This window comes from Prionailurus bengalensis, chromosome A1 (genome assembly GCF_016509475.1).
Source record: "Prionailurus bengalensis isolate Pbe53 chromosome A1, Fcat_Pben_1.1_paternal_pri, whole genome shotgun sequence".
In the NCBI taxonomy this organism is placed as follows: Eukaryota; Metazoa; Chordata; class Mammalia; order Carnivora; family Felidae; genus Prionailurus; species Prionailurus bengalensis.
In genome coordinates this window covers 68,063,434-68,087,587 of record NC_057343.1, presented here as the reverse complement: position 1 = coordinate 68,087,587, position 24,154 = coordinate 68,063,434, and the positions used below count along the sequence as shown (strand labels likewise).

At 40.0% G+C, this 24,154-nt stretch overlaps 1 protein-coding gene across 2 annotated transcripts in view; it reads left to right on the top strand.

Annotated features, from left to right (window-relative positions):
* UGGT2 (UDP-glucose glycoprotein glucosyltransferase 2) overlaps nt 1-24,154 on the top strand; it is a 190,019-nt gene that overhangs the window by 64,298 nt on the left and 101,567 nt on the right. For both annotated transcript variants that reach the window (XM_043581775.1, XM_043581784.1), the window contains exons 11-12: nt 12,750-12,841; nt 18,059-18,209. In XM_043581775.1, the coding sequence (XP_043437710.1) occupies nt 12,750-12,841; nt 18,059-18,209 (243 nt within the window). The remainder of the gene's footprint in view (nt 1-12,749; nt 12,842-18,058; nt 18,210-24,154) is intronic.

Below are 24,154 nucleotides of genomic sequence, written 5' to 3'. Positions count from 1 at the left end.
ATGTAAATAAACTTGACATTACCAAGAGGTGTCAGTTTGAATCATTAGGCTAATAAATGTGAAATAACTCTTAAACTAATTCAGAAATGTTAAAGATTAAAGATGGGGCAGTGGTAGACCAAGCAAATACTGTGTTACAGGGGTAGTGATCTTAAAAGCATAAAGCTAGGTTCAGGCCTGAAAGTATTAATGAGCAAAAAATGGCCCTGTATGAGACTGATGAAAGTGTAACAATTATTAATATCTATCCATCAAAGCACTGTAGGAATATTCATAAAACAAACTACTGGAGATGGAAGGAAAAACAGAATTTACCTAAGACTGATGTAGTCAAAAATCAAAGATACGACCAAACATTATCAATGTGATAGGTGTTACAGATATATAATACATTTTATATCCTGATAACAGAGAAAAGTCTTTTCTCAAATTGTTATGGAGGAATGACCCCCCCCCCCAAAAAAAAAACTAGAAAGCAGATATAATAGAAAAAAACATTCTTTCATCCCTGTGCACTCAAACTGGAAGTTGATTTAAAAAAAAAATCAGGAGAACATGGCTTCTTTTCTGGGAGATTAAAACTCTGTTTACTCTTAAGTAGAAGGGAAAATAAAATACACATCAAAATTGCAGTATTCTTGATAAATTTTAAAAAGACAAGCTATTAGAATATTTGGGGCACAAAACAAAGTTCAGAGAAAAGCCTTAAAATCTTACATCAGTAAAAATAAAAGATTAAAAATAAAGGAATTAAATTTAGGACCTAAAAGGTTAGTAAAAGCAATAAAGAAAATCAAAAGAAAGCAGAAGAAAATAATACAGGGTAAAAATTAATGCACTAAAAGACAAAAATAGTGAAACTAATAAAAGGATAATATGCCATAATCAAGTTTACTTGAATGCAAGGATGGTTCAATATTAGGAAGTCTATTCGTATAATAATATCATTGGATATTTGTTGTAAAGTGGCACGATTTTCTCCATAGATGCTGAGAAGCATTTTACACAATTCAAGATCTATTCCTGACTGTAAAAACATTTTTAAAAACTTCATAAAGAAATCAATGAGACCTTTTTTTAAAGTGTGCACATGTATATTTGTGTGTATCTCAGCTTAAAAACCATCTTACTATTGGAAAAGATGTCAGAGTAAAGAAAAAGACTCCATTTATAATAGCAACATAAACAGCTGTATATTTACCAAAATCAGGAACAAGACAATGAAGCTCATTATTGTCATTGTAATTTATCATTGTATTAGCTGTTAGCCAACATGATTAGTTAAGAGAAACATGTTAGAAGTATAAAAATTGGGGGGAAATGCAGCATAAGAGAATCTGTGAAAAAGCCAAAAACTGGAGACAGAAAGGTGTTCTAGTCTTCTCAGGCTCCCATGGACTGGGTGGCTTCAACAAGTTATTTTCTCACACTTTGGGAGCCTACAAGTCCTAGATCGTGGTTTTGGCAGATTCTGTTTCTGGTGAGGGCTGTCTTCCTGGTTGGTAGACAGACAGCCACCTCCTTGGTGTGTCTTCACATGGCCTTTCTGTGCATACGAAGTGCACCACCCTCATGACCTCATTTCACTGTAATTACATCTCTGTAGGTCCTGTCACTAAATACAGTCACATCGGGGTTGAGGGCTTCCGTTATTTGAATTTGGAGAGGGACGTGCTTTAGTCCCCAACAAAAGGTAATAGGTTACACGACTAATATATAGAGAAATCAGTGGGTTCCAAATATTGCAAACAAGTAGTTCAAACAACTTGTTGGCAGATGTTAGAAGAGAGAAAGACTCCATTTATAATAGTAACATAAACAGCATCTTGACAACGAAGTCAATTCTAAGTTAATTTATAGTTGTAATCAGAACCTATAAAAATACCAAAGGTGACTTTTTTTTTCTGAAACTTGACAAATCTAAAACTTCACATGGAAAAGATAGGCAAGGAATAATAGCCAGGGATACTGTGGAAAATTTAAAAGAACAGTAGGGACCTGCCCCATGGGGACACCAGCACAGACTGTTCATGCCATCATGGATTGTCACTCCAGCCTGCTCAGGGCCACTGGGGCCACCACTGCCATCACCTTTCTACCTCTCCTCCATTTGGCATCAGTGAAATAATTTTGAAATAAGCTTTGATTTCAGAGCAAGAAATCTGAATTTAATCCGTAAACTAAGGAACCGTGGTGTATATTGCTGTCTCAGCCATCTCCCTTGGAGCATGCTGGGAGAAGGACAAGAATGGTAATGGCTTTCCTGTCATTAATCTTGGCTAAATGGGTTTGGGCCAGTAGTGCATGTTACCTGCTACCGTGTGGGGCATGTGAGTGGTACCTAAAAAAACGGAGACGAGGGTGGTGGGGACTAGAGGCCGGGAATCCCAGGATCCCTTGCAGTGTTCCTGAGTGTGGACTGAGCACTGGAACAATCATGATGTACATCACTGCTGTGACATATCCTCCCCACACACCAAAGAGTACAGTTCCCACAAAACGTGTAAACCAGAGGTTTATGCATAAGAAAGAAATAATAGTGGTCATTAAATATGTAGAAAGATGATCTGTCTTCACTCCTAATAGAAATACAGGTCCAAGTTAAACTGAGACACCAGATTTTAAAAATTAGAAAGTTTGATAGTGTAATCAGCGAGCGGATCTATCTTTTGTGAAAGAAAGCAGGGAAAACGAGATGTATATCTGGACATATTAGTGTTTGCATAAAGGGACACCGGAAGGATGAACGAGAAACTGGGGGGAAAAAAACCCCGGTCACCTCTACGGGCCACAAAGAGAGGCTGGGAGACAGAGTGAAAGGTTGCAGAATGGGCATGAGAATTGTGTAGAGGTTTTTATGTGGTTTGACTTTGAACTCATGCAGAGATTATTCTGGAAATATTATGACTGTGCTGAAGGTACATAAGTATATTTGGGTTTGATTTTATTCAGGAGGCAACTGATTTCACTCCAAACTATGGCACATTTCCCTTCGAAGTTCAGAATTGTTATTTTGATCAGAGATTTACCAGAAGCTGCTTTTCCTGGTTTTAAATTAAATGTCAGTCTACTGTGTATCTGTTCTTATTTGCTTGTAAGAGCTGTAACATTTTTTGGTTTGGGGGAATAAAATGGAGATATGATAGGGTGATCTGGTAGCTTTGTTGTTGTTTTGTTGTTTTTTACTTCAGCAGTGTAAAACAGATTGTTTCAATTTCATAATTACATAATCAAATGCAGGTATTTAAATACAAGATCCAAGTAAAGGATTATATCTAATTCAAATAAAAGCTCACACCTTTTCTAATTATGTGAACTAATTACTTAGAAGAGACAGCAATTTTAGAATTCTTGAGAAAATCCCAAGATTAGAATATCCTTCCCAAAAGTTCTTCTGTAAAACATTTTCTTTAGAATCTTATATTCTCTCATCACTCATCCTGGGGGCAGGGGAGGGAGAACCTCTTCTATATTACAATATATCTGACTTCAAATTTTAAATCCAGAATGGATGCAGTTTCAGCTTGGGGGCCTCCCTCCAGATGTGTTTATAAGCAAATTTACCATGATAAAGCTCTACCAGTCTTCTGGGATCCACCTAGTTGGAATTTTTTTAGTTTCTGGTAATGGCCCAGCTCTGTTGGTGGTTAAAGGGATATGTTACAATGTATTCCCTCTTTTTTTTCAGCCTCTGCTTTATTTTTTTAATATAATTTATTGTCAAATTGGCTAACATACAGTGTGTAAAGTGTGCTCTTGGTTTTTGGGGTAGATTCCCATGGTTCATTGCTTACATACAACACCCAGTGCTCATCCCAACAAGTGCCCACCTCAATGCCCATCACCCATTTTCCCCTCTACCCACCCCCCCCATCAACCCTCAGATTGTTCTCTGTATTTAAGAGTCTCTTACGGTTTGTCTCCCTCCCTGTTTGTAACTATTTTTTTTCCCTTTCCCTTTTCCATGGTCTTGTGTTAAGTTTCTCAAAATCCACATGAATGAAAACATATGATATCTGTCCTTCTCTGACTTATTTTACTCAACATAATACCTTCCAGTTTCATCCACATTGCTGCAAATGACAGGATTTCATTCTTTCTCATTGCCAAGCAGTATTGTATATATAAACCACATCTTTATCCATTCATCAGTTAATGGACATTTGGGCTCTTTCTATAATTTGGCTATTGTTGAAAGGGCTCCTATAAACATTAGGGTACATGTGCCCCTATGAATCAGCACTCCTGTATCCTTTGGCTAAATTCCTAGTAGTGCTGTTGCTGGGTCGTAGGGTAGTTCTATTTTTAATTTTTTGAGGAACCTCCACACTATTTTCCAGAGTGGCTGCACCAGTTTGCATTCCCACCAGCAGTGCAAGAGGGTTCCCGTTTCTCCACATTCTTGCCAGCATCTGTACTTTCCTGGTTTGCTCATTTTAGCCACTCTGACTGGTGTGAGGTGATATCTGAGTGTGGTTTTGATTTGTATTTCCGTGATGATGAGTGACATTGAGAATCTTTTCATGTGCCTGTTGGCCATCTGGATGTCTTCTTTGGAGAAGTGTCTATTCATGTCTTCTGCCCATTTCTTCACTGGATTATTTGTTTTTTGGGTGTTGAGTTTAGTAAGTTCTTTGTAGATTTTGGATACTAACCCTTTGTCTGATATGTCATTTGCATATATCTTTTCCCATTCCATTGGTTGCCTTTTAGTTTTGTTAATTATTTCCTTTGCAGTGAAGAAGCTTTTTATCTTGATGAGGTCCCATTTTTGCTTTTAATTCCCTTGCCTTTGGAGATGTGTAGATCAAGAAATGGTAGCAGCTGAGGTCAAAGAGGTTGTTGCCTACTTCTCTAGGGTTTTGATGGTTTTCTGTCTCACAGTTAGGTCTTTCATCCATTTTGAGTTAATTTTTGGGTATGGTGTAAGAAAGTGGTCTCGTTTCATTCTTCTGCATGTTGCTGTGCAGTTCTCCCAGCACCATTTGCTAAAGAGACTTTTTTCCATTGGATACTCTTTCCTGCTTTGTCAAAGATTAGCTGGCTGTACATTTTGTAGGTCCAGTTTTGGGTACTCTATTCTATTCCATTGGTCTTTGTGTCTGTTTTATGCCAATACCATACTGTCTTGATGACTACAGCTTTGTAGTAGAGACTAAAGTCTTGGATTGTGATGCCTCCCACTTTGGTTTTCTTTTTCAGTATTACTTTGGCTATTTGGGGTCTTTTGTGGTTCCATACAAATTTTAGGATTGATTGTTCTAGCTTTAAGAAGAATGCCCGTGCAATTTTGATTGGGATTGCACTGAATGTGTAGATTGCTTTTGGCAGTATTGACATTTTAACAATATTCTTCCAGTCCATGAGTATGGGATGTTCCGTTTCCTTCATTTTCCTTCATGAGTTTTCTATAGTTTTTTAGCATATAAATCTTTTATATCTTTGGTTAGGTTTATTCCTAGGTATTTTATGGTTTCTGGTGCAATTGTAAATGGGATCAATTTCTTGATTTCTCTTTCTGTTGCTTCATTATTGATGTATAGAAATGTAACCAATTTCTATACATTGATTTTGTACCCTGTGACTTTGCTGAATTCATGTATCCATTCTAGTAGCCTTTTGGTGGAGTCTTTCAGGTTTTCCACGTAGAGTATCATGTCATTTGCGAAAAGTAAAAGTTTGAACTCTTCGCCAATTTTGATGCCTTTTATTTCATTTTGTTGTCTGATTGCTGATGCTAGCTAGCTGGACTTCCAACACTATGTTAAACAACAGTGGTGAGAGTGGACCTCCCTGTCGTGTCCCTGATCTCAGGGGGAAGCTCTCAGTTTTTCCCTACTGAGGATGATATTAGCTGTGGGCTTTTCATGTATGGCTTTTATGATGTTTAGGTATATTCCTGCTGTCCCGACTTCCTTGAGGGTTTTTATGAAGATAGGATGCTGTATTTTGTCACATGCTTTTTCTGCATGTATTGACAGGATCATGTGGTTCTTATCCGTTCTTTTATTAATGTGATGTATCACATTGATTGATTTGCGAATATTGAACCAGCCCTGCAGCTCAGGAAAGATTCCTACTTGAGCATGGTGAATAATTCTTTTTATATACTGTTGAATTCAATTTGCTAGTATCTTGTCGAGAATTTTTGCATCCATGTTCATCAGGGATGTTGGCCTGTAATTCTCCTTTTTTGTGGGGTCTCTGTCTGGTTTGGGAATCAAGGTAATGCTGGTTTCATAGAATGAGTCCGGAAGTTTTCCTTCCGTTTCTATTTTTCTGAAATAGCTTGAGAAGGATAGGTATTAACTCTGCTTTAAATGTCTGGTAGAATTTCCCTGGGAAGCCATCTGACTCAGGACTCTTATTTGTTGGGAGATTTTTGATAACTGATTCAATTTCTTCACTAGTTATGGGTCTGTTTAAATTTCCATTTCTTCCCATTTGAGTTTTAGTATTGTGTGGGTGTCTAATTTGTCCATTTCTTCTAGGTTGTCCAGTTTGTTGGCATATAATTTTTCATAGTATTCTCTGATAAGTGCTTGTATTTCTGAGGGATTGGTTGTAATAATTCCATTTTCATTCATGATTTTATCTATTTGGGTCCTCTTTCTTTTCTTTTTGAGAAGTCTGGCTAGGGGGTTATCAATTTTGGTTATTTTTTTTTAAAAACCAGCTCTTAGTTTCATTGATCTGTTCTACTGTTTTGCTTTTTTTTGGGGGGGGGGGGCGGGAATTCTATATTGTTTATTTCTGCTGTGATCTTTATTATTTCTCTTCTGCTGCTGGCCCGGGGTTCCTTTGTTGTTCTGCTTCTAGTTCCTTTAGGTGTGCTGTTAGATTTTGTATTTGGAATTTTTCTTGTTTCTTGAGATAGGCTTGGGTTGCTATGTATTTTCCTCTTAGGACTCCCTTTGCTGCATCCCAAGCGGTTTGGACTATTGTGTTTTCATTTTCATTTGTTTCCATATATTTGCTAATTACTTCTTTAATTGCCTGGTTGACCCATTCATTCTTTAGTAGGATGTTCTTTAACCTCCATGCATTTGGAGGCTTTCCAATTTTTTTTCTGTGGTTGATTTCAAGTTTCATAGCATTGTGATCTGAAAATGTGCATGGTATGATCTCAATTCTTTTATATTTATTGAGGACTGTTTTGTGACCAAGCATATGATCTATCTTGGAGAATGTTCCATGTGCACTAGAGTAAAATGTGTATTCTGCTGCTTTAGGATGAAAAGTTCTGAATATATCTGTCAAGTCCATCTTGTCCATTGTATCATTCAGGGCCATTGTTTCTTTATTGATTTTCTGTCTGGATGATCTGTCCATTTCTGTAAGTGCAGTATTAAAGTCCCCTGCAATTACCACATTCTTACCAATAAGATGCTCATGTTTGTGATTGTTTTATATATTTGGGTTCTCCTGAATTCAGTGCATAGACATTTATAATTTTTAGCTCTTCTTGATGGATACACATCATAATTATGATATGCCCTTCTTCATCTCTTGTTAAAGCCTTTAGTTTAAAATCTAGTTTATCTGATATAAGTAATGGCTACTCCAGCTTTCTTTTGACTTCCAGTAGCATGATAGATGGTTCTCCATCCCCTCACTTTCAATCTGAAGGTGTCCTCAGGTCTAAAATGAGTCTCTTGTAGACAGCAAATAGATGGGTGCTTTTTTTTTCAATCCATTCTGATACCCTGTGTCTTTTGATTGGAGCATTTAGTCCATTTACATTCAGTGTTATTACTGAAAGATACGGATTTAGTGTCATTGTGTTATCTGTAGGTTTCATGCTTATAGTGATGTCTCTGGTCCTTTGTGGTCCTTGCAACATTCCACTCACAGAGTCCCCCTTAGAATCTCTTGCAGGGCTGGTTTAGTGGTCATAAACTCCTTCAGTTTTTGTTTGTCTGGGAAAGCCTTTATCTCTCCTTCTATTCTGAATGACAGGCTTGCTGAGTAAAGGATTCTTGGTTGCATATTTTTCTTTTTCAGCACGTTGAAAACTCCCTGCCACTCCTTTCTGGCCTGCCACATTTCAGTAGATTGGTCTGCTACTACCCTTGTGGGTACCCTGGTAGACCTTAAGGCCCATTTGTCTAGTTATGGGTCTGTTTAAATTTTCTGTTTCTTCCCATTTGAGTGGGTGTCTAATTTGTCCATCCCTAGCTGCTTTCAGAGTTCTCTTTATCTTCATATTTTGCCAGTTTCACTATGACATGTCACACAGAAGATGGATTCAAGTTACGTCTGAAGGGAGTTCTCTGTGCCTGCTAGATTTCAATGTCTGTTTCCTTCCCCAGATTGGGGAAGTTCCTACCTACGATTTGTTCAAGTACACCTTCGGCCCCTTTCTCTCTTCTTCTTCTTCTGGAACTCCTATGATATGGATATTGTTGTGTTTCACCTTATCACTTAGTTCTCTAATTCTCCCCTCGTGGTCCAGAATTTTCTTATCTTTCTTTTTCTCAGCTTCATCTTTGCCATAATTTTGTCTTCTCTTTCACTTAATCTCCCCTCTGCCTCTTGAATCCTTGCTGTCACTGCCTCGAGTTTATTTTGCACCTCATTTACAACATTTTTAAATTCATCATGACTATTTTTTACTTTCTTGATCTGTGCAGCAATAGATTCTCTGCTGTCTTCCATGTTTCTTTCAAGCCCAGCAATTAATCTTATGATTCTAAATTCTTGTTCACTTATGTTGTTTATATCTTTTGATCAATTCTTTAGTTGTCATTTCTTCCTGAAATTTCTTTTGAGGAAAATTCTTCCGTTTCATCATTTTGGCTAGTTCCCTGTCCCTTATGTGTTTTAAAAGCTTGCTATGTGTCCTGCACTACTATATTAAAGAGGGGTCATACAGTCTCCAGGGCCTGGCCCTTCAGGAGGTGTTTTTTGGAGTGTGCTACTTGCTCTCTGTTGTTGTGACTGTGGTTGCTTTATCTCCCTACCCATCGTGATGTTTTGGACCCTCCACCAGGTGTGCTTTGATTTGTTTGCTGAAGTAGCCTTGGAAAAGAAAACAAAAAACAGAAAAACAAAACAAAAACACCAGCTACCGCAAAACAACGGGGTGATGGTGTTGATGTAAGAGGCCTTATCCCATACAAAGAGAGAGATGACAGGAGCAGGGAAAAAGAAAAAATTGAGCAGAGAAACTCTATGGCTTAATCCAGACAGAGAGGAAACTGAAGGAGATATAGAATAGTAAAGAGAATAGATTCAATATGTCTGCTTAAACAAACCGCAACCAGAATAACCAGACTAGAGAAGGGAAGAAATAAGGAGAAAAGGAAGAGGGGGGAAAAAAAACGTGTGTGTATTTATATATATACACACACACGCACACACACACAAAACAAGAATTGTCCAAGAATTAGAAAATGCAAAACCACTGGGGGCCTTGGAACCAGGGGCAGCACTGGTCTGGAGGAGGGGATGTCTGGTTAACATCTGTCCTGCCCCAGTAGATCCAGAGTCAGCAGGCACAGAGGGGCGTGGTTTGGTGTGGGCGGGTCCCCGCCTCCACTGTGAACCTGCTGTCCCTTCCCTGATGCCACATGTTGGAGGTGGTGGGGAGAAAAATGGCGACACTTGAGTCTCTCCTTCACCGACCAGGTGTCCCAAACCACTCGTTCAGGCCATCCTTGCAGTGCCACAGGAGGGCGTGAAGGAAGCAGTTTGCCCCACTCCCCCAACTCTCGCATCTCCCTGGCTCACGGTTGGGATTTAAACCCTGATGTCTTAAAGGGCTCTGCTCTGTGCGCCCCAGTTCCGGGGAAGAGCCGCTCTGCGTGGCAGATATGACTTCTGGCTGGTGGGCACAGGCAGCCTTTGTCCTTTGAATGGTTATATACCTTCTTCCCACAGCACTCCAGGGGGAGGAAGACTTTCTCCCACTGCAGACTGCACCTCTGAACTAGGTACCGAGCCCAGGACTGGCTCCCCTCCTCCCCAGGTGCACAAACAGGGCAGCCGGCCTCAGTTCAGAGGAAGCCCCACAGTTTGAGATTGGATCTTTCTCTGTCCTACTCTGTGGTTTTTCTCTTGTCCAGATATAGTCCTACGCTTCCTTAGTCTCTCTTTTTCATCCCTTTGTCTCTGTGCAGAAGGGGATCCCTCCCGTCCCTGCGTTATGCAGCCTGTTTTATCTTTCCCAGTTTGCAATCACGCACCTATGACCCGCCAGGTTGTCCCCGTGGGTCCCTGGAGACGTCTTTGTCACTCTGCAGCCTGGACTCTTGGAATTCAAAGTCCTTTGGCCTCAACACTGCTGTGTTTGAGGGACGAGGGAACTACAGGTTTCCCTACTTCTCTGCCAGTTGGATCTCTCCTCAGCCTCAGCTTATCCCCTCTTTTTGAATGAGGTCCTGTTTCTCACTGGGAATTTGTATTCATTTCTGCTCAAAGCCTAGGAGCACCCCCAGCTTAATTCCACTTCCAATAAAAGGTCTGTGTATGTGTTTTAGACCTTAAAAATAGTGTGAAGTCAAGCCTCAAACTCTTAAAAATGAAAGAGGTCATGAATCCTTACTGAAAACTTGTTCTTCCCCTGCCAAGAACCAAGGGGAGATCGGCAAATTTCTATGCTGTTTCTGCCAGGCTCACTGTGAGTATAATACTCCTTTGTGTGCACAAGGATCTGACATTCCTCCCTGCCCTGGGTGGGCCCACCCTTAAAACCCTAAGCTTTAGGCTACCTGGGAAGCTTGAGATTTCCTTGGGGGCAGGGCCTTCAGTGTTCGCTTACATCCTTGACTCTTCTTCCTACTTCTTTTCTGCCCTTAGATGCTTTACTTTTAAGAACTAAACCATTTATTTAGAGGGCATTATTAATATTTTAATCCAGCATGTTGTATTTTTTTTTTAGTAGAATTTCAGGATCTCTGGTTCATCATATTGCTGGAAACTGAAGTGTTACCTTTTGATTTGCGAAAAGCTACCTTAAATGATATTCTCAGGGTAATTTTCCAGGATTTAAGGCTCACTCCTCTGAGGGGAATGAGAAAGAACTTGTCGGCCAGTCGCCAGTAGACAGTATTTTAGCAATCAAATCCACTGAGTTTAATTTATTACCCTTTTTTGAGTATCTTCTTTGTTCGAGGCACAGGGGCTGGCATCAGCATTCTTGAGGGAATTAGCAATTTAGTATAGATCTGTGTACTTGATATGCTGTCTCCTTACTGTTGAGATGCCTAAAAATGAATGAGGTGCTGGAGAGAGCTGGAGGCCATGTGTGTGAAGGTTCAGGGCAAGTTTTGGGGAAAACAGTGATGAGTTCATTAGACATCTGTAGATTATGAAGTTGGAATGCAGATTTCTTAGAATAAGTCTTCGATAGAAAGGCATAGAAATAGCTAAAGATAAATCCTATTTTCACCTATGAATCTTCTCAGGTTTAACCTCTTGCTAGTATTCTGTAAATCAAGTGGAAATACTTTCTGTCCTATTACAAATTTAGTTCCTTCTCTCCCTTCTCTTTATGTAACCTGTCGTGGTGAGTGATCACCATAGAGAAAAATTTACCTCTGCCAAGCCTTCTCTGAATCTCCTCATGTTAATTGCTTCACCTGCCTTTCCAGAATAATTTATAGAAGTCTCCGTTAGGTCACTCACATAGCATCACTGAAATGCACTGTTTTGAAATTGTTTTTCCTTCTAAATGAATTTGCCTGCCCTGCTAACAGTAATAATAAAAGCTTCGCTTGTGAGTGCCGCATATGTGAGTAGGCACCCATATATCTACAGCCTATAACTTGTGAGATGGGAATAAGTACACCCGTTTTGCAGATGATGATGATGAAACTGAGACATATGAAGCAAATAACTGTATCCAAACTTTACCGTGACTAAGTAGCAAGACTAGGCTTTGAAGTTGATTTGACCCCCTCACTGGCAAGAAGGTCACATTCTGTACTTTTGTTACTGCTCTAGTGCCTGGAGTGGTTTCTAGCTCAGAGCGTGTGCTCAGGGGATATTTACTGAATGAAAAACAACATTGAGATAAGTCTTTAATGGAAGCCTTTATGAACTTAGAGTGATCTCCAACAAATATTTACAGATACACCCAAGTTTTGAGTCCTGGGTTAGGTGTATGGCACCTATCAAATTCTAAGTGTGTGTACAACTGCATACACACGCGATACAAAATGAATTAAGTAATTGTCATAGAATTAGAACTTTATTTTTTTTTTAAGTTTATTCATTTTTGAGAGCAAGGGAAGTGCAGAGAGAGAGGGGATGGGACACGGAATCCGAAGCAGGCTTCAGGCTCTGAGCTGTCAGCACAGAGCCCGATGTGGGGCTTAAACTCACAAACCGTGAGGATCATGACCAGAGCTGAAGTCAGATGGTTAACTGACAGAGCCAGGCGCCCTGAAGTGGACCGTTAATATCCTGTATTGCAGAATCAAAATATTTGGGTATTTATATCTCTAACCTATCATAAGATTTCCATCACTTAGCTTGGGTAGGTGAACTGCTGCAGCTATAGGCCAAATCTGGCCTGCCACCTGTTTTTATAAATAAAGGTTTTGTTGGAACATAGTCACGCCCATTTGTTTACATGTCTGTGTCTGCTTTCGTGCTGTAAGGACAGAGTTGAGTGGTTGTGACAGATGATGTGGCCAGCAAAGCCTAAACTACTTACTATATGACCCTCAGAAAGTTTGCTGACTCCTGGCATAGATCACTGTTGGTACATGACTTGGTTAACCATTCCCCTGCTCTATTTCAAGGCTCTTCATGCTAGATTTGAAATTCAGCCAGGTGATGCTTGTCTGTTCATAAATGGACTTCGTGTGGATATGAGTGCTTATGATCCTTTTAGGTAAGTATTGAATTACTGATACAAACTAACTATGACTTGTATAAAGGCAAATGTTGTCCTAAGTTTTGTATTTGCCAAAATGCAAATAATTACTTTAAAGGTAAGTCAAATACATGTGTTTGTGCAAGACTTCAGAAAGTCTTGTATTTGTCATGGGCAGAATTCTGTTATTATTTTGGTGGAGTACTCACAAGTGTCTTAGAACGCAGAATTGGGAGAGACCTTGGCAACATCTGTTCAGATGTGAAAACTGAAGTTTCTGAACTTTCGTCCTATACTTGTCACATTGTTGGGAACGGTCTTTCATGAGTAGGTCTGTCCGTTAGCAGGGAAGTTCCTTGGGATTGGGCTGAGCAGCTGAGGACTTCTACCCTCCAGAAAGGAACTGAAAGGAACATGACACATTTCCCCAGAAGAATGAAAACAAAAAGAGTTTAAAGGACTTCTATTTGTCAGAAAGGAAATTTGAAATTATAGAATGCAGGGTATCTGTTTAGGTCAAAAACAATTCTTGAAAAATGCTGTAGGGCAAAATTACAAAGTATTGTGTTTATCATGGCCACTGATCCATAAATTAGTCAAGGGTCAAACAGAAGAAAACTCAATCTGAAATTATTTTACATTTAAAGAGAAGCATAAAACTACTTTAAAAATTAATAAGGTAAACTGAGTAAACACAATACTTTAGTTCAGATATTCTATTTTAATTCAATTGAATAAACTTTCATTGAACTTCAGTTAATTAAATGTTTATCATCTTTTCTTACCAATTTGGAAAGAGTAGGAAAGTATAGGAATGACTGAGAAACATAGTAGTTCAAATGAGGCTTTTCTCTTTATTTAGTTGGATCCTTGGGAAAAATGATAATGAAGTATCTGTAGGCTAAGTACTGTACATAGAGTAGAGTGGTTGTTAGCTCCTGGCCTGTGAGCTTCAGGGGGACAAAACTTCATCTGTGCTCAGGAACAGTGAAAGTGGGTTTAAGAGAGGGAGCAAAAGGGATGCCTGGGTGACTCAGTCGGTTAAGCGTCTGACTTAAGCTCAGGTCATGATCTCGCGGTCCGTGAGTTTGAGCCCCGCTTCGGGCTCCGTGCTGACAGCCCAGAGGCTGGAGCCTGCTTCAGATTCTGTATCCCTCTCTCCACACAACCCCTGTGTCTCAAAAATGAATAAACATTAAAAAAAATTTTTTTTGAGAGAGGGAGAAGAATGGTGGGTAGATTTCGGGAAAGTCTGCATAGGAACATTTTGCCCAGTAATTTAGAAAGGCTTTAGGCTGTTCAAGAAATAAATCCCCCTTGGCTCCTCCACCTGGTAGGTAGCGATCTGCACAACACGTAATACAAAATCACTAGTCGTAACTACTGTAATTCCCTCCAAGGAGGAAAAGAAAACGCGTGAGGATATTTAGGTTTTCTGGCATTTTTAGCCCAAAATAAACAAATTCTCCAAAAGAAATCAGAACATGCAGAATAAAACCAGTGTGGAGCATGGAAGGAAGTGATTCAGGAGAGAGGAGAAGGAAGGAAAATATCCTATTACTGAAATTATGTCCTAAATCTAGAGCAAGGTCCTGTGCCACTAGTACTTCAGAATTGCCTGTTTAAGAAAAGATTGGGAGTGAGGAATTAGCTTCTTTCCCATCTCCTGTCTCATTGCATTTTGGCTTGTTGAGGCCTGATACCATGCACCGTGACCTTCAGGTCCTGGAAGTAGTGGGAGGAGCTGGCGCCCCCATGGGTCAGGCCGGCAGTGGTTCAGTCATGGCCCAGGCCGAGCCTGGCTCTCCTCCCCAGCGAGGTTAGACAGCAGGAGGCTGTAGCAGTGACCAGGGAGGAAGGCAGGTAGGGCTGAGCAAATTTGGAGCTCCATAAATGGTGTTTCACACCTGTGCCCTAAAGCCACTGACTCATCTTTTCCTTTGAACAATCACCTCAGCCACAGATTTGACCAGACAAGCTGGTGCCAAGTGGATATTAAGCATTTTGATAACCAACCTGTTCTGCTTGAGTGGTGTCACCACAGTATACCTGCCAAAGAGACAGACGGAACAAAGGCGTCTTGATATCCCTGCTTGTGTGGGGCTTCTTTGTGTATCTGAAGTTATCCGACTCACAATCCTTCGGGGCTCTTGATAAATACATATTTGTAATGCACGCAGCATTAGAATTCAGTATTGCAAATTAATTCAATATTAAAATTCAATTCAGTAAATATCTGAGTGTCTGCATGCTACAGAAGCTGGTCGATATTGGGGGTATAATGGTAGAGATAGAATAAGTGGTCTAGTCGGATAACTGATACCAAATATATAATGACAGTGTGAATTATAAAAGATAAAGTGCAGTGCTCTGGGAGGTTATAACTCCAGAGATTTAAACTAGTTCTTGGCGGAACATAGGGACAAGTAGAAATGTCAGATTTCTTCAAGGAAGTGATAATTTAAGCTAACACTTAAAAGACGAATCAGGCAATGTGGACAGTAGAGGTTCTGCAAGCAATGGGGTATTTGGAGAAAATGACAGTGACTCCTTTGGCCGGGCTGTGGAGTGAGAAGCCAGAAGAAGCTGAGGCCACACACGTGAGAAGGGTCAGCTTGCGCGACCCAGTTTCGGATTTTTGCCTTTTGTCTTCAGGGCTGGAGAAGCCAGTGAAGGGTTCTAAGCCAACCTAAAGATAGTACCTGTTTCAAAGAGAAGCATGAGAAATTACTTTGTTTCACAATCTATAGATATAAGGCATTTTCTTTTTTTTAAATTTTTTTTTCAACGTTTTTTATTTATTTTTTGGGACAGAGAGAGACAGAGCATGAACGGGGGAGGGGCAGAGAGAGAGGGAGACACAGAATCGGAAACAGGCTCCAGGCTCTGAGCCATCAGCCCAGAGCCCGACGCGGGGCTCGAACCCGCGGACCGCGAGATGGTGACCGGGCTGAAGTCGGACGCTTAACCGACTGCGCCACCCAGGCGCCCCAAGGCATTTTCTTAATAAATAGACCTAGCATATTTAAAGAACCTTTTTTTTTCCCCATTGGTAGCCAAAATTCAGGATTTGAAAAGAGCAAGGAAGAAACTAATGCTTATAGAGGACAGCTGTATGCCCAGTAGTGAGTTAATTTAATCTTAATACCTTATACAGTGATTATCACCATTCTCTCTTTTAGATGGGAAAATGACACTAATGTCACTCAAAGATAGGGATACAGCTGGCAAAAAGCAGGATTCAAAACCTCATGCTCTTTCCAGTGTACTGTGTAACTCGATCAGGTTTTTCTCTCGATGGTTTTCCTTGGAGACTAGGTTGGGATAACAAAGATGGTAGATACAAAAACTGTGGAGAATATTTTTTTTTATTTATTTTATTTTTTTTTCAACGTTTTTTATTTATTTTTGGGACAGAGAGAGACAGAGCATGAACGGGGGAGGGGCAGAGAGAGAGGGAGACACAGAATCGGAAACAGGCTCCAGGCTCCGAGCCATCAGCCCAGAGCCTGACACGGGGCTCGAACTCACGGACCTCGAGATCGTGACCTGGCTGAAGTCGGACGCTTAACCGACTGCGCCACCCAGGCGCCAAAAACTGTGGAGAATATTAAAGTTGTCCAAAAAGAGTGACCAGTAAGCATCGTAAAATGTTCATTTTTAAAAATTTTTAAATTTATTTTTGAGAGAGAAAGACTATGAGCTGGAGAGGGGCAGAGAGAGAGGGAGACACAGAATCTGAAGCAGGCTCCAGGCTCTGAGCTGTCAACACAGGCCCTGACACAGGGCTCGAACCCATGAACCACGAGATCATGACCTGAACTGAAGTCGGAGGCTTAGCCGACTGAGCCGCCCAGGTGCCCTGCATCATAAAATTTTAAAAACGGAGAGAGCACTGGCAAGCAATCCGGAATTCTTATCTTACAAAATAAGAGAATTTAGACCAAAGGGGTTAAGAATTTCAAGAAGCCTCACATGAAGTAGCATGGTAGCCCAGACTAAATCTTATAATTAGATTGGGATTTGGGGGATCTAAGCTAGTGCTCTTTTGAGCATACGTGTCATCTTCTCATAGATTGGAGGCGGGTGGGTAAAAACGGTGCTTTGTAAAGCAGTGGTCAGGAGTGCCTGGGGTACAGACATTCAGAGCCAAGTCATCCAGGCCAGCTGAAAACACTAACAAAAACCAGCTTTTGTAAGAGTTCGGATATTAGATCTCAGCCTTCTAAGTGTAGATCTCTCCAGGCCTGCCTGAGCATGGTATTCTGAAATCCACACATTGCTTTATTCTGATTCTGTTCATTTCTGAAAAGCGAAGTGACTTCTTCCGTGGTTGGATTTTGTGATGAAGCAGTCGGTTAACTATTATAAATATGAATTTTAACACTTGGTTTCAAAAAGCAATAAAGTCCTTTCTTGCCTGGGAAAGCTTTACCTTTGCAAACACACACACACACTTTACCACTACCTGTAAAGTCTTACCTTTACAGATACAGGGAAGCACTGCCTTCCTATAGCATTCATACCCCAGCTCTGTCCTCACCCACTGAGAGGCCTGGGCAGGAGACCACCTGTCTGGGCCTCGCCTGCATCACCAGGACGTCCTGAGGCGGTAGTGAGGTGCGCTCTGTTTGGGGAGGACGTAGACTTACCTGGAACACAGTGTGAGCTTGATCAGTAGAAGTGTAAGGAATCAAATTGCCCAAACTTTTTGCCAGTGGGATTGTATATTGATGTTGTTATTTTTAGCAGTAATCTTCCTGTCGTGTTTAAGAGCTCTCAAAGTGTTACATATATGATGAGAAATTTTAGTGTGTGTTCTAAACAGATGTGAACTTTCATGTTTTAATGGGGCTTTTTCTGTGCTAAAATTTTATATCATGGGTCCCCTTGTTTTATTAGTTGATTTACCAAAATGGTGACCTAGTATATTTTTCCCTTCCTTTTTGGCTTGCTCAGGGATGAGCATATCTTCACTTCTTTGGTAAAGAGTGTAATAAATATATCTTGTTGCTTTGCCTTTTAAATAGAAAGATTTTGTCAATGTACACAAAAAGTCAACATGAGCTTACCCTAGATAATTAGAACTCCTTGTTTGTTAATAAGTTTTATATTTTTCCTGATATTCATAAAAATACCAGTGGAATCTGTTTCTAATGTTTAAGAAACTTATAAACGTTAAAGTTTTTTTTAATGTGGCAAATGAAAGTAAAACTCATTTCTTTTCTTTAAAAGAATTTTGGATATGCTGAAACTGGAAGGAAAAATGATGAATGGCCTTCACAATCTTGGGATCAGCAAAGAAGATATGAGCAAATTTTTAAAATTAAAATCCCATGTTTGGGACCATACCTATGCATTAGATATTAGGCATTCTTCTATAATGGTAAGTGCTTATGTGTAGTTCCTTTTAAAAAAAAAAAGGTTTTTTTAATGTTTATTTTTAAGAGACAGAGACAGAGTGCGGGCAGGGGAGGGGCAGAGAGAGAGACAGATAGGGAAACACAGAGTCTGAATCAGGCTCCAGGCTCTGAGCTGTCAGTGAAAAGCCTGACGCGGGGCTCAAACCTACTAACCAGGAGATCGTGACCTGAGCGGAAGTCCGACACGCTTAACGTACTGAGCCACCCAGGCGCCCCTCATGTAGTTTAAAAACCTTTAGTAGCTTTAAGACTGAACGTAAAACCCATTGTTGGCAGGCCTTCAAATAAATGTAAGCATTTTGGAGAAGGTTGCAGGAGAACTCCGAAGAAAAGTGAAAATACAGACTCTTCCCCTCTGATTTCTTGTATTAGCTTTCCTGTCTGTCCTGTTCTCTGCGTTTCCTCGCAAGAACTCACTCGTTCAGGATCCGTCCCAGCTTTAAAAAAAAATAATAAACACAAATAACCCCATGAACGACAGCAAGAATTGAACATCCACTATTAAAATCAGTGGAATGTAAGGATGCCACCTACCATCACGACAAGCTCGTCTGGCCGGTTCACAGTGGCCGCAAGCCTTCCGGCCGGTGCTGCACCTGCGGGATTGGGCATCTGCTCACGTCCCCGCCTGCTCGCAGCTCCGATGCCCTCCCGAGTGAGGCCCGTGAGGCTGTCAGTGGCTTTCTCCCTCCTTTCGTTTCTAGGCTGTGAAATACTCTTCTCCCCACTTTCCCTTCGTCGTGCTCCCTCCAGCCGGGCGGCTCCTGCTCGCTCTTCCGGCTGCAGCTCCCAACAGCTGGGACCGAGAGCAGCTTTGGAGGATGTGTTCCTGTGTGCCCTGTGCAGAGGAGTCCCAGCATCCCCTTACGTTCGGCGATTTGCCAGAAGGACTCACGGAGCCTAGAAGTTGTCATACTCGAGGTTACAGGCTGTGAGCAGAACACAGAGTGGCGTCCGCAGAGGGAGAAAGCACGAGGTGAAGTCCAGGGGAGACCAGGCGCAAGCTCCCACGTGCTTCACTTCCCGCATGACCATGCACGCCAGGCGCGCTCGAGCCGGTCTGTCGTGTAGGCATACGGTGGCTGGGTGACTGAGGTCAGCCACTCAAGCTCCTGGCCCTCAGACGGAAGGCAGGTGTTCATCCTGTCATGTTCATGTTCGCTCTGTACAGACTGCCAGAGCCTGCAGCGAGGTCCTCCGCGAGGGAGAGAGGCCGCAGTCGGAACCTCTTAAGGGCTCAGTTACTGGAAGCCAACCTAGAGGACCTTTGTCACGGAAACAAGCCCTTGTACAGAACGTGCAAAGTGTGAGCAGCGTGGCCCACTGAGTTAACCCTTTCTATCCCGCCACGTACACACACGTGTGTGTCTGTATACGTATTTATTGTTACACGATTACCAATCCTTCCTTATACTTTAGGCAGTTTGTTTTTATAATTTTGCAATTTTGTCCTGTGATTCTTTGAGGACTTCGTTTCTTACTAGACCATATAAACTTGAAAGTAGGAATTTTTATCCATTTTTTTCCTCTCACCATTATACCCCTGGTTTTAGTAGGTAATAAATATATTCTTTGAACGAATAAGTAAATATTTATCTCAAACCAACATAAAACATAATTTTTAGTCGTGAAACTAGGAACATTCTAATTACAACATATCACCATTATGATTTAACATTAGTATAAAAAAGTTTGGCAGTTAGAAAGGAGAAAATAAAAGTATCATGTGGCAGATTATATAACTAAAACTCCTCCAAGACAGCTGTTACAATTAATAAGACTTCAGTAAAATGGGTTTGAAGTGACAGCAGATCAAAAGCTTTATTTCCAAAAGCCACTTGGAAGACACAATGATTTATTCATAATATAAAAATGCAAGTACCTGGATAATATCTTTACTATGTAATAATCTTAATAATGAATAATACAAACTGCAACTTAATTGAGGAAATATAGACAGATATAAAGACAAACGGAAAGAGCATTAATTGGCAAAGACTTTGAAGCAGTTGTGGCTGTGGTGCCTTTACAGCGTTTATAGACTTTGATCAAGTAATTTCACTGGAAACTCACATAAGGAAATAGTGGGAAATGGAGAAAAGTGTTTATACCCAAAGATATGATCACCACTGCATGTTTTTAAAGCAAAATAGAAATGAGTTAAGTATGTAATAGAGAAATGTTGTAAATTTTATATCCATGTGCTCAGGTATTATTCAGACACCAAAATTATGTTTATAAGGATTGTGTGTATAAGGATGTGTCAGGAACAGTGACTGTGCTCTCATGTTAAGTAAAAAATATTTTTTTAATTTAAATTTTAAAAAAATTTAAATTAAAAAAATGTTTTACATGTTAAGTAAAAAAAGACTATCTTACATGATAAGATAGAGGATCAGAAGGAAATGTATCAAGATGTTCTTATTAATGGGTGGTGTGGTTTAAGGGGTAGTTGGGTCTTTTTCTTCATGCTTTCTGTAAAGGCCAAATTTTTAGCAGGTATATTTTACTTTCTATGATCGGGGAAAAAAATTTTTTTAGAGATTTTATTTTTAAGTAATCTCTAGACCCAGCGTGGGGCTCAAACTCACAACCTCAAGAAAAAGAGTCACACGCTCCACTGACTGAGCCAGCCAGGCACCCCAGAAAAAAAAAATTTTTTTTAATGTAAAGAGGCATAACCTCTCTGAACATCTTGCTAACTGTCTCATGTAAAAATTTAAGGGATTTTCTTGGAAGTATCTCAGTTTTTATAGTTCTGTCCTACCTGAAAAGCCTTCTCACTTACAAATTTAGTCTACCATCCAAGAATCATGGAAAGACAACACCAACAACGAAATGCCATATTCCCTAAGTTATTAATTAGTTTATTCTCTAGTGTATTATTAGTGTATTCTCTAGAACACTAAGTGCCTTGTTATAAATGTTTATTGCTACTGTGTTTTACTGCTCTTTAGACCATATTGTCTCATTGGCTAGATTTTACTTTGACTTGGAAATCTCTAAGCTCCATTAACAGATGTCTTCTCTAAAAATGTTTCATCAGAAAAAGGAATGACCATGTTAGTAATCCTAATACTTTGTGACTTTCAAGCATTCGTGCATTTGTAGAAGACACTGGGAGTGTGGGCTCCAATAAGAAAAGGAAAGTAGTCTTCAAGACTACTCTTAATAAGAAATAAATCAATAAGGAAACCTTGCAGCTCCATTTATAAAATAACATCCTGGTCCTCCCGGGTTGGCCACGAAGGCCAGTCACCACTGGAGAGGGGCAGCCTGATGCTGTCCCCATTGCCTCTTGTCCCCCCAGTGCCATTTCCCCACTGCACTGCTGTGACAGCTCTCTTGATCCAGCTCTTGGACACCTTAGGAGACGTTCTTTTCCATTCTAAGAGTATCAAAGTAATTTTTTATTGAGGTAAAATGTGTATAAGATATGCTCCTTTAACCTTTATAAGTGTGTGATTTGGTGGTATTAAGTACATTCACAGTGTTGTAAAGTCATCACCAAGATCCATTTCCAGAACTTCTTCGTTCCAAACAGAAACTCTGTAGCCATTCAGCAATAACTCCTTCTCCCCTTCTCCCCAAACTCCCTGGTAACCTCTGTTCTACTTTCTGTCCCTATGAATTTGCCTTTTCTAAGTGCTTCATAAAGGTGAGATTATATAGTGTTTGTCCATTTCTGTCTGTATTTCACTAGGCATACTGTTTTCAAGGTTCATCCATGTTGTAGCATGTGGCAGAATTTTATTCTTTTTAAAGGCTAAATAATAGCTTAATTTTTAAAATACCCTTTTTTGCATATTATTAAGGGAAATTTTGTGTCTCAAATGCTTTTATTTTTCCACTTGGAAAGTGTCTGCTTTCAGTAGATAATTATTTGTGAGAGTTGATTTTCCGGATTCCTTTAAAAAAAACTGGCAAGAAATGCAGAGCTCTGGGTTTGAGTACTCTTCACCTTGGTCTGTGAAAGCAAAATTAACTCATGCATAAGCTTGATTTTTGCTTAGATTTGCTACCTCCCAATATGATATGTATTTATTTGTTTACATATAATCTTCTCCCAGTGGCATGTGAGCTCTATAAAAACCAGGACTTTGTTAAATATCCTCAGCATCCAACAGGCCCTATCACATAGGAAGCACTCAGAAAATCTGTTGGATGCCTTAATGTCAAAACAGTTATTCATGAACAAAAGCAATACTTTGCGTTTAATTCTTTTTCTCCCCCTGGATCTGTTTCTGTACTTTTTGTCTTTACAGAAAAAGCTGAGTCACTGAGTTAGATTACTTCGACCTCTGTATTTATACCCTCCCCAAAACAAACCCTGGCAGTTTATTTCTTAAAATCTGCATGCTTAAAAGTTGAGTAAAAACTCAAGAAGGTCATTGAATATTCTCCCATCCTTGGTGGTTAACCATTTTAGGTTTCTCTCACCAGACGTCAGGAGACACAACTTAAATTTTATATAGTTTCGTTTCCTGTTTGTTGTCTTGCCACAGTACATCAGGTTTCACTAGTATTTTGTTAAAGTCTGTAAAAGTGACCATACAATTGTATGCTTGGCTCCTTTGCATTGTAATTCCTTTTCAGTCTAATGTGCCAGACCCCCCATGATGAAGGGGGCTGGGTCATATTCCACCAAAACTACCCCTGCCCCTAGCTGCAATTTTCTGTCTTCTATTCTGGGATATCCGTGATGTAGCCATATTCCTGAGTTGCTTATGATCATTTTCTTCAATTTCCTTTTCTTTAAAGTTCCCAAGTCACCCTAGCCATTTGTCATCCTATCAAAACAGCTCTAATTCTTTGTTTTTGTCACAAAATGACAGTGATAAGATTAAAAACAAACACTAGTCAGCACAGGCAGAGGAAATGAATTCTTTATCCAGATTAAGAATGTAACTTGCTACCCACAGTGGGCCCCACAGTCTATGACAGCAAATTTCCCATCCAAGCCCCATAATGTTGTAAATCAGCTTACCGTAGACACATGGGTTTACTCTGGACTCTTAGTTCCATTGATCTATATCTTACCCTTATGCAGACACCACACTGTTTGATTACTGTAGTTTTTGTAAGTTTTGAAATTGGAATTGTGAGTCCTCCAAATTTGTTTTGTTTTATTTTGTTTTAAGATTATCTTGGCACTCCTAGGACCCTTGCCCTTCATTATGAATTATAGGATCATTTTGTCCATTTCTGGAAAAAGGACAGTTGGCATTTTTATTGAAATTTCATTGAACCTATAGATAATTTAGAAGGTATTGCTATTTTAATACATTAAGTCTTCTGATCCATGAATATGGGATGCCTTTCCATTTGGTCTTTATTTTCTTTCAGTGATCTTTTGTAGCTTTCAGTGTACAAGCCTACTACTTGTTAAACTTATTTCTAAGTATGTTATCCTTCCTGATGCTATTGTAAATGGAATTGTTTTCTTATGTATATTTTAGGATTTTTCAATGCCTCTTAATTTTTTGTTGAACATGGGACATTTTGAACTAGAAGTCAGATTCTCACCTTCCCTGGGTTTGTTGTTACTGTTTGCTGTTGTTTTTATCATTTGTTTAGTGTCTTCTCTGAACTAACTGTGTAAAGTCTATATTCTTTTTTGTGTGTGGCCATGGAAATCTCTGTTATTCTAGCCTAGTCATCTACTCAATTTTGGACAGAGATTTACTTAAATCCCCGGACCCGGAAAACCTTCCAGTCTTGAATAGGGGCTCTATGTGTGTGGCTGAGGGAGGAGGGGGCAGCTTGGGTCAGACCCTCAGCCAAGCGGTGTGCATGTGCCTCAGCCTTCACTCCCTGCTTGCACAGAACTTCAGAGTCAACCTGAGAAGAGAATTCGGGGCCTTTCAGTCTTCCCTGGGCATGTGCAGGGCCATTTAGAAAATCCCAG